Source organism: Malus domestica, chromosome 10, assembly GCF_042453785.1.
Source record: "Malus domestica chromosome 10, GDT2T_hap1".
Classification (NCBI taxonomy): Eukaryota; Viridiplantae; Streptophyta; class Magnoliopsida; order Rosales; family Rosaceae; genus Malus; species Malus domestica.
Window position 1 is genome coordinate 37,519,097 of NC_091670.1, and position 10,793 is coordinate 37,529,889.

General features: G+C 38.8%; 2 protein-coding genes across 3 annotated transcripts; one reads left to right on the top strand and one right to left on the bottom strand.

Moving 5' to 3' along the window:
• Positions 1-496: 496 nt before the first annotated feature.
• LOC103446189 (mannosyl-oligosaccharide 1,2-alpha-mannosidase MNS3-like) lies at positions 497-4,974 on the top strand. The gene is made up of 6 exons (XM_017335211.3): positions 497-935; positions 1,305-2,254; positions 2,781-3,036; positions 3,623-3,820; positions 3,954-4,102; positions 4,220-4,974. The coding sequence occupies exons 1-6, from the start codon at positions 855-857 to the stop codon at positions 4,476-4,478; spliced, it is 1,893 nt and encodes a 630-aa protein (XP_017190700.3). The 5' UTR covers positions 497-854; the 3' UTR covers positions 4,479-4,974.
• Positions 4,714-10,079, bottom strand: LOC103412399 (potassium channel KAT1-like). 2 transcript variants are annotated; one of them, XM_029110248.2, is made up of 11 exons: positions 9,240-10,079; positions 8,920-9,135; positions 8,662-8,817; positions 8,500-8,557; positions 8,078-8,395; positions 7,176-7,415; positions 6,601-6,699; positions 6,472-6,504; positions 6,072-6,257; positions 5,293-5,977; positions 4,714-5,117 (listed from the first exon to the last, which is right to left on the bottom strand). In XM_029110248.2, exons 1-11 carry the CDS (start codon positions 9,416-9,418, stop codon positions 4,975-4,977), a joined length of 2,313 nt encoding a protein of 770 aa, XP_028966081.2. In that variant the 5' UTR covers positions 9,419-10,079; the 3' UTR covers positions 4,714-4,974. The 2 variants fall into 2 exon arrangements, with proteins under 2 accessions (XP_028966081.2, XP_070661949.1); XM_070805848.1 differs by having other exon boundaries at positions 8,662-9,135.
• Positions 10,080-10,793: the final 714 nt, after the last annotated feature.

Consider the following 10,793-nt stretch of genomic DNA (forward strand, 5'->3'; position numbering starts at 1 on the left):
AAAGACAAAATAAATGATAAAGTAAATAGTACCATGATTGACTTTTTAGTATAAAAATGTGATTTTTCGTTAAAGTGAACAGTACCGGGAGCTTTTCGTTAAAGTTCCATTTTTAAAATACAACAGACACATTATCTCTATTAATTAATGAAATCCTCTTTGTCAACCAAAAGAGAGTGAAAAGACTACTTAGTCTTCTAGCATACAAAAAAAAATGATGGACAATAACGTAATTTCACATGTCTAAATTTTACTTTTTTTTTTATTGAAACCTAACCTATCGGTAATGTTAAAATACCTCTAATATTAAAAAATAAAATAAAATAAAATAAACCTCCCACTCCTCCCACGTTCTCTCTCTCTCTCTCCTTCTCATTTTCTTAAAAAAATGTGTTCATACATATAAAATGTGTAAGCAACTACTAGTATGGATTAATGTAATAGACATAGACCAAATAATACATGAATAAAAAAAACCCAAATACATTTCATTCTCATTGACCCAAATTGACTGACCAAAATTAACTAATCACAATTAACTCTCTCTCTCTCTCTCTCTCTCTCTCTCTCTAAATACACTGGTGAGCAAAAACTGGAGAGAGAAGGAGCTTTCATTCCTGAACGATCGCTAATCGGCAGTCTAACATTCCCTGGAATCCAATTCCGCGCCCCCAATTCTCACAAATCCCAAAAACCGAAATCCAACGTTCTCCCTCATTTTCTCGCGAAATCAGGTTCCCGCGGGATTTCGATCCAATCCGCCGCACGGCGCTTCTCAGTCTCCGATTAGAGGCGGAGCTGAGGACTGAGAACGGAACCTTAAGGCGGCGGCGACGACGACGATCGGATCGATCATGTCGTCCAAGACTCTACCTTACTCCAAGAAAGATGTCCACTACGACAACGCCAAGTTCCGCCATCGCTCCTTCTTCAAGGTCTTCCATTCCTCAGCTCTCTTCCATTTTCTCCAACTCCGATTCATGATTGATCGCGATTAGTTATGCAAATTGATTGAATTTAGTGTCTTTTCATAGAACCTGAAATTTCAATTTTCTTACATTCTGGAGATTAATGCATTTATGATGCTCCCTGTTTTCAAATTTCATTTTTCAACTTTCAATTTGCTTATGGACGAATTTAACAGCTAAATTTATGAACATAATCACATTTAAACCATTATTTTCTCAAATTTTCATATCTCTGTTGTAAATTCTTTTGCTTTCTAGTTATCCTGTTAAACCAATTAAGTTTCTGTTTCTAATTATCCTGTTAAACCAATTAAGTTTCTGTTTCTTGTTTCCCAGGTGATAACTCAAAACTTGCACACCAGTAACGTAAAGAATCATTGTATGAGTTGTAGTACGGGAAAGTTTCTACTTTTACTAATGATATTCGGTGTAGCGTATCTTATGCTCACACATACAAGTCCCACCACTGATGGATTAGTGAAAGGTAGTAAGAATGGTACGCATGAGCACATTACGAGTGGCGGCATTAGGTTTGGAAATATTTTCCGAAAGCCTCCAAGGCTTCCTCCTCAGTTGCCGGCTCACATAAAAGGTGGTCGTGGTAACACTGGTCTTGATCATAGGAAGTTAAAGTCTGACTCGAAATGGATAGCTAGGCAACAAAATGTGAAGAAGGCGTTTATTCATGCGTGGTCGGGATATAAAAAGTATGCAATGGGTTATGATGAGTTGATGCCCGTGAGCAAGCGGGGGGTTGATGGGTTAGGTGGTCTAGGTGCAACTATTGTGGATGGCCTTGATACTGCGATGATAATGGGTGCTGACAAAGTTGTTTCTGAAGCTGGTTTATGGATTGAAACACACCTTTCAAATAAGATTAATCAGACGAGCCAAGTCAATTTATTTGAAACTACAATACGTGTTTTGGGTGGTCTTTTGAGTGCATATCATCTGAGTTCTGTGGAAAATGGGATGGGCTGGACACATAAAGGACCTAAGCCAGTTGTTTATCTAGAAACTGCTAAGAACTTGGCTGATCGTCTACTAGTTGGTTTTACTTCTAGTCCAACTGCCATTCCCTTTGGTGATGTTGTTCTTCGAGATCCCTCAGCACATCCAGCTCCTGATGGTCGTAGTAGTACTTCAGAAGTGTCTAGTTTGCAGCTTGAGTTCAATTATTTAAGTTCAGTTTCTGGTGATCCAAAGTACACTGTGGAATCTATGAGGGTCTTGGAACACATAAAGACTCTACCTAGGGTGGAAGGACTGGTACCCATATTTATAAGGTATGAGTCTGAAATATTATTCTAATACTTGCATCATTATTCTTTTCAAGTTCTTAATTCTTGTTTATAAGTCTAGCGTCATGTTGACATTTTCCTTGTACTGAGGAGAGCTTTTCTGTGTCATTAACGCTGCAGAAAATGATTAATACTTTTCTCGAATGATGATAATCTTTTGCATATGTAGGTTGATTGAAACATTTATATAGTTGGGTCATGGAAATATAAATGTAGAGCTGGGAATATGAAAAGGATCCCCTATTTCTTATCTAAGAGCGAAACATATGTAAGAGTGTACTTCTTTGTTCTTTATGAGAATTGCTCAACTAGTTGATTTCATGTAGCCTACATATAACTGCAACATCAAATGGAATTTTGGATGTTTGACATAGACGCAATAGCTTCAGCAGTAAAATTATCTCTTCGTCTTCTGTTTCTGGACAATGTGTAGTCAGCGTCTCATGTCTTATTGATTTTCTCTTTGTTTATTAATTTACCATCTATTTAATTGTTGACGTTGTCTCTGCAGCCCTAGAACTGGTGAGTTTAGTGGAGAAAATATAAGACTGGGATCTCGTGGTGACAGCTACTATGAATACCTACTGAAAGTTTGGCTTCAGAAAAATCGGGAAAGTAATTTTACGTATCTCCATGATATGTACGAGGAAGCAATGAAGGGTGTCAGACACCTTCTTGTTCGGAAATCAATCCCGAATGGATTGGTTTTTGTAGGGGAATTGCCTTTCGGAGCTGATAGTTCTTTTAGTCCCAAAATGGATCACCTGGTATGTTATACTTCACAAATCTTTGGCATTTAGATAGCTTATAAGTTAACTAGCCTTTTTTATTTTTTGCTATAAGTTCTAAGTCAGAGAAGGAAAAGTTTGACTAGTTGGACATCATGTTGCTCCACATAGGGCGGTGACGTGTAGGTGGCATTGAATATACTTAATCATGGTTTTGACATCTAGCTTTGTGAATTGATTTGCTTATTGTGTTTAAGGATTCGTGTTGGGATTATATGTGAGAAAGCAATTCAATAACAATCTCTTTGTTTTCTACATTAGGAAACAAGAAGTGATAAATTAATTGCCCATTATTATCAGGAAACAGTCCACTAAAAATTGTGATAGTGAATTCTGTCCTCATCCTGCTTTGTGAAACCTTCTAACTTATTTAATTTAAACTGACTGTCAATATTTAACTTTATATTCTTTCTAGTTGTAAGTATTTTGCACAACCACAACATACATGTATGTTTAGCTTTTTGTGTATCCTGGAAAAGCACTTACCTGTCACTAGAATGATGATCATCATCCTTGCTCTTTCGGAAATGGGTCTTAATGTGACATTTCGTACTGCCTTTTGCAGGTATGTTTCTTGCCTGGCACTCTTGCACTCGGTGCCACGAAAGGCCTTACCAAGGAAAAAGCAATGAGAAATAATATGCTTAACTTTGAGGACCTGGAAAATTTGAAACTCGCGGAAGATCTGGCTAAAACATGCTTTGAAATGTATTCAGTAACCTCTACTGGTCTTGCTCCAGAAATTGCTTACTTCCATACAGAGGTTAGGTTTGGATCTACTTGAGCTATTAAGATACGTTAGTTTTTTTTTTTTTTTTTGGGTGTTTTTTAGCCTTTTCAACTTTCTACTCTCTATGTTCAATGGAGGGACTTGACAATTTCTCTTATTGAAGCAGGAATTTTCTGAAGGAGGTCTTGACGGTGGTAACAAGAGTTCTCAATATATGAATGACATAATCATCAAACCTGCTGATCGTCATAATCTCTTGCGTCCTGAAACTGTGGAATCATTGTTTGTATTGTACCGCATCACGGAAGATCCAAAGTATGCTTTTACTTTCTTTCTTATGCATCCATGAGTTTTATTCCCCCTTAAATAACACACGCATAGGTTGATATCCCCTCTTGGAGCACTTTTCACTTATATACTTGAACATTGCAGATATCGTGAATGGGGTTGGCAGATTTTCGAAGCATTTGAGAAATATACAAGGGTTGACGCTGGTGGATACAGTTCTTTGGATGATGTAACTTCAGTTCCTCCTCATAAAAGAGACAAGATGGAGACGTTCTTTTTGGGCGAGACTCTGAAGTACTTGTACTTGCTGTTTGGAGATAGTTCTGTTATTCCATTGGATAAATTTGTTTTTAACACAGAAGCTCATCCTATTCCAATTGAAGGCACTGCCAAAAGGGGATAAAACTTTGTTGATTAAAGCATCGATTCAAAGGAAGGAAAGTATGTATGGACAAATTATACGGTAGCAGGCGCAAACGTGCTTTTTCAGACTCACTGGTGTTTCATACTTGTTTATAGAGTATATCTGATTCCAGAAGACAGTAAATACCCTGGTTGAAGTCTTAGAGGCGGCTTAGTTCGTTTCTTTTCTTGTGCAACTCATCAGTGATTCTTCTACGTGATAAAGATACAAGACCTGGAGAAGAATGAGAAGATTGTAATATGTGTTCTTGCTATTTTACAATTTTGATTAATTACCTGACGGGGTTTACCCATTGAAAGTTTTAAGGGCCATATTCTGTGGTTCACTTTCTTACTTCTCCAGTAGTATTACTGGCTTCGGGGAACTAAAATGTTCAACTGGTGTAGTCACATCAAAATTTATGTTCCTATCTTATCATACATTGCCTAAAAGGTACAAGTTATCTTCACATCAATATAGTTGTACTTGAATGATATTAAGCCGCATCAGAATTCATATTATTATTGTCGTTGTGAAGAAGATACAGGTGATCACCATCTCGAACAACACTTATGTCATCTATTTCCGCATTTTCTTCATTAACGACTTTTGTAGGTTTGTATCCTCCGAACTTCTCACCTGCAATGTCATAGAGGGAGACCAACTATGCTGTTACGATATGTTTGATTCTGCTCAAGGTATGTGTTTAACATTCAATTTTGGCTTTAATCTGTTGAATGTTGTCTAATCTATAAGAACTTTAAATTTAGATTTGTCTAAATGTGTCTTTTTAGGTAAGAAAAAGAAAGCTTACCGGCAACTCTGAGTAGCTCTTCCATCGAATCAGGTAGGATAATTAACTTCGCAAGCTGCCTCTGCGGTGCACTTCCATTTTGAAAATGCATGTGGATAGTTACTCTCCTGTTGATTGATCTCATCCGTTCTCCATCAGGGATAGAATTGCTCGGGTAGGACTTAATGGGTACTTTTCTCTGGTGAGAGTGGGAAAATTGGGCACCCTCTTGTCTTTTGGAATTTCCTTTACAATTCCTGGTTATTTCAGATGTTTCCGGTTCAATAAACTCTATTCTATGTTCATCTGTTCTCCTATTCTCATATATTCGTAAAAGGTCAGTTATGCTCTTGTTTCCTTGCTGTTGTGCTAGATCTTTCGGCGTCCATCCTCTAGCATCTGGTTTGTTTACGTTTGCTCCTCCTTCCACCAAAATTTTGACCATTTCCATATGTCCCTGACGAACAGCAGTGTGAAGAGCCGTTTGGCCATCCTCAGCCATCATGCTGACATCCATTGCACATCTCGTTGAAATATCAGATCTGCCTATTTCGCTCTTTTTTGTAGCCTCTGAACCTGTAAACAAGTCGTTCCTTGCTTCCTCCATTGATGTTTCTTGAGGTGAGTTGTCTTTGCATCCAGCGCAAGAACAGCATCCTTCGGTATGTGGATATTCACAGCCCAACCCTTCTTGTTCCTTCAGTTTCTGTAAAGTAGAGTACAGAATATCAGTCTTTGGAAGAGAAGGGTGGTGTGCATGACTGCATGTACATTTTTTCGAAAACAATTTTGTTCGGTACCAGAAAAATGTTGTTCATGATAATTTGCTCGTCGTCCTTATTTGCTTCTATGGTGGTCATGAGTGAACTTCTGCGGATTCGTAATATCTGGGAAAGTTCGGTTGTCCGAACGGTGAAGGGCTGTGGCCTATGACATAATACTCCGATTTCTCCCAAAGTATCCCCCGCAGTTGCCTTTCGTATAAACTGTTTAGAGAAGTCAAGTCAGATATTAACTCCTACCTGTACTCCGATTTCACAGAGCATTGAAATGTTTAATAGTAAGAAGCAGGTTCGCATTTGCGGGATGTCAGAGCCAGTCAACCGAGAGTGTATTTTCGGTCAACGGGCCTCTCACATCCCGCAAAATGGGATCCCGTTTTTGGAAGGGTCTGTTTACGTATATGTATGCGTGACTTACTTGAGCTTGCCCATCAACATTGGACACCAGATCCTGCAACCATGAATTTTTCCGATTGAACTCCATGTCAGAAAGCGTTTTTAAGAATGTTAGGAGATTATGTAAGAGGTAAGAGTTAAGCCGGCTCACCGCTGCACCGGAAACCAGTATGTAAAGATCGGTCGGAGCCTCGTTTTGCAGAATTACATCTTCCTTGGGTGGAAAATACTCTGCATCTATTTCTGAAACCTTAATAAGAGAATACATAGTTTTAGCATCTTGTGATAAGCCAAAAATGGTCTGAAAAATCTAAATCCTTGTTAAATTGTCATAAGAAACATGATCACTTTATAAAGGGCATTTTTATCAAACCAACGCTCCACTCAAAGAGGATATTGACAAATTTTTCATTAATGAAGCCTTGTGCTATGAACGCATAAGCAGGTAAAGAGTACATGTGTGGGCAAACTTAAAAACCACTTCTATCGATTTTCAATTTTAAGGATCAAAGCAAGTAGTTATACTAATCTCAAGAATCATTGTAACTAAAAAGCCGATAAACAATAAAATGTGTAGACACACTATTGTCAACAAACTATCTAATACAGGTGAGCCCTATCATCGAGACCCACTTCTATTAGTGAGAGTGTCGGCAATGTGGTCCGTTTTGTATCTGAATAACGTTACTCAGTGAGAATAATTATAAGTCAATGTGATGATTTTACCAATTGAAAGAGGAAATCATAAGAAACTCCTTGAAAGAGGTAGATGCTTTGAACGACGGGGAAGAAGAGATGTTGGGCAATGCTGGAACGAAGGGCTTTCGGGAGACCATTTAAGGTCTCTTGCTGTTTCAGTCCTTCTGTCTTAAACTTGAGGCATATGTGTGACAACATCTGGTCTTGAATCGTTGGGGGCAAGTCGTTTCTTGCTGCAAATTCTGATGCAGCTCTCACTGTGTCCCTCTATCAACACCAAAACCAAAGAAAACACAATTAATATAGGTGTATTATGGGTAGAAACTAGTAGCGTTTTGTCTCGGTGCGGAAAGATTTTGCCTTATCGCTGAGGTTATACGCTCATGCAAGTATCTCACATTCCTTAACAGCTCACCATTGATCCACCAGCCGTCTGGGTTCCACCCGACCGCAGTGGAGAAGTTTCAGTGAGTTAGGTCCATCAATGAATAGATAACCGATGAGTGGGAAAAGAATTAGATCCCCCTCAAAAGAATAGAGATAGTGAGACACTCACATGGGTGTATATCACGGGTGACACCCAAGATTTTTTCTTTCGGTTTGAGTAATATATGAAAACTAGAGGTGTATATTTGTCCCATGGAGATTGGGGACATATGACTATTAATAACTAATATTTTTTATGATTTAGGTTAGGGTTTGAAGAAACACTTTCAAAACGTGGGGTAGCAAGAGAGGATACAAAGGAAACATTTCCAAGTCTTTCTGCAGGCAATATATGGCCATGGGGACCTTTTTCTAGAACTTTGATTGCGACAGGGGGTTTATTTTGGTCCATTCAGAAGTAGAAACCTCCCCCGGAAGCTACTGATCTATTTATTTGCTGTACTAAAAACTAAAGAACCGAAAGGAGGAGGACTAAAACTTACAAAGATTCTGGTTCTGCTGGTCCAGTGAACTACAAGATTTGTCATGTTTCCAATGAGGTAAGATGTCAATCCCAAGTTGAAGAGCATGTAGAAAATATCAAACAGCATCTCTCTAGGGTTCTCAGCATGCAGATCTCCATAGCCAGTGGTGGTTAGCGTTGTGATTGACCAGTACATTGAAGTAACATATCTGTTCCAGAGACTATCTTGTTTGAAATCCGGGTACACAGCGCCGATCCATGTTCTTTTCGGGTCAGGATACCGATCTGCGATCAGATAGTTGAAGCATCCTGCGCAGTGCACTGCGAAAAGGGTAACCTGAAATTTGACAGGACACAAGTTTTGATGCCACCCAAGTTCGAATTGGTGAAGAGAAAAATGACAAGAATTGTGATACACTTATGGGGTTTTTCGGGGCTTACAGAAATAAGCTTCGTGCAGCGAATCCAGAAGTAGTTGAATCGGATGTCCTTCTCCAGTCTGAAGTCGGCAGAAATCGGTTTGTAAGTGTGTGTGTGTGTATTCTGATAGTTTTATGACAATTGGAAAGTTTGGACAAAAAACAAAGGCGAAGGAAGATGGACCTTGCAAAGAGGGAGCTGACTCGTCGGAGGCGCCAGAGGCGGAGCATATTGAGTACTTTAAACTCAAGTTCGCTGCCGTGATTTGTCAAGAGGAGGCTAATAGACTGAAATGGTGCAGTGGAACACACGTCGAAAAGAAACCAGGTTGATAAGTACCTGTTTGTTTGTATTGTGTGAAATAAAAAAGGGTTATTTCTTGCACAGAAATCAAAACATATATGTTGGATGTTTTGAACCAGAATGAAGCCTTTTACGCACCTCATTGCGATTTGCTTTGGATTGTCAACAAGAAGGTAAGAGCGGCTGTCGAGATAGGCAACAAAGAAAGTGAGAATGATGTCAATGCCAAAGAAGCCGTTGACAATGTTGTCAATGACGAAAAGAGCATCCCGCTTGTAAGGCAGAAATGCAAACTCAAATGGGCAAATCCACGCTGAGTAGATGACTAGAAGAACAAGTAGCATCCCCCAAGCCCTGAAAAATGAGGATCACATAAAGGGCATGAATTGATGAGTTGTAGAAGTTTTACTAACAGTTAACCTTGGAATAGCAGTGTGGCAAGGCAAGATGATCATCACCTGTAACGAGGATTATATGGCGATATAATGTATTTCCTGAGCTTAGTAGACTGGTTGATTCTGGCTCCAAGGGAAGGCAGAAGATCAGTAGAGAAGAAGCTGCTCTGAGCAACAGTGTCCATTTGGTATTCATCAATACAGAACCTCCGGAAGAAGTTTTTCGTGCACGAAAACGTCATTTTTTTCTTTGTTCGAGAAAAGGGTTTTCGCTAACTAGCTAGCTACAAGATTTTTGAGGTTGGTAAAAGTCTTGTGAGAAAAGAGTTATTAATAATAGTAAGGACACTTGTCTCTGCAGCTTCCCTTGTTGCTTTTCGGGTAGTTTCGCCGTTCATACTTGTGACTTATCTGCTTTTAAACGAATATGCTGGAAGCTTAAGTTGTGCAGGTAGTTACGGATGGAAAAGGGAGTAGGGAACAAAAGGAGAGGTAAAGGATGGAAGAGAGAAACGTGAACACGAAACGAACAAGTTGAGAGGGGGTTGGGGAAGTGGCAGACATGAGCAGCTTAATTTGTGTAATGCTGCTGCAGCTGCAGATATGTTCTGGAGTGAGTGAGAGAAGCAGAGAAGATGGTAATGGTGGTTCTTGTTGTATAAAGGTGGGGGTGGTGGGAGCTCCATCATTGATACATGTGAAGTTGTGCTCCAAGAGGATGCTCAGCAAGGAGCGATTTCATTTGGGTTTTAAGCATGTTATGACATCGGTGCATTTTTGGTTTTCGGTTTTACATTTCAAACTGTTAGAAATGTGAGAAAAGTTTGGTGAGGTTGTTACTACCACGTGACAATATAAAGTTGTAAAAAAAGTCTAGTTAAAAGATAACATGTGTTTAAGTTTTGTGATATATATTCACTCTACGCTATTACTAAAGAATAGTCCCACATAAGTTTTCTTGGGAATGTTTTAACTCAATTCACATATTCCACGTGGACCAATAGGAGATTTTTTTAAGAGGTGGTTAAACAATCCAAGAAACAAAAACTCAAATTTTCTTTTTAACTAGATCATGATTTTTCAGCTCCTTTCATATTCAATAGTAAGAGGCTAAGAGTGAGATTGTTTGTATATGGAACTCAATCAGAACCATAAAAGTGAAATGGATTGGTGCCATATATCCATATTCCTCTATATCTCTCTTTCTTTCTTTCTTCCTTTCTTTCTAGTCTATACTTTGATTTTGACCCGTTTGTAGTTGCATGGCCCAAATTTTTTTCAGCACTACACGATTTCACCGCCTAATTGTTGCATGGTTTTCTTTAAAAAGAAAAATTGTTTCATGTTTGTGGTCTGCATGTTGATCATTATACATACAGATGATCATGGCTTAATTAATTGAAAAGGGTTTTATTGGATGGTCAGGATCAGTTAATCTAGAATAATGCTAATTTCCCATCTGGAAACCTCCAATCATGCAATGCAGATCTGCTGCCTCCATGAGATCTTAGTGCATGAAATTTGTGCCCCAGCTGATGCACAATGTGGCATATGGGATGTTGGTTTTGTTTTTATCCTGGAAAGCATGACTGGCTGTCAACAACAAAGTTGAAGAGG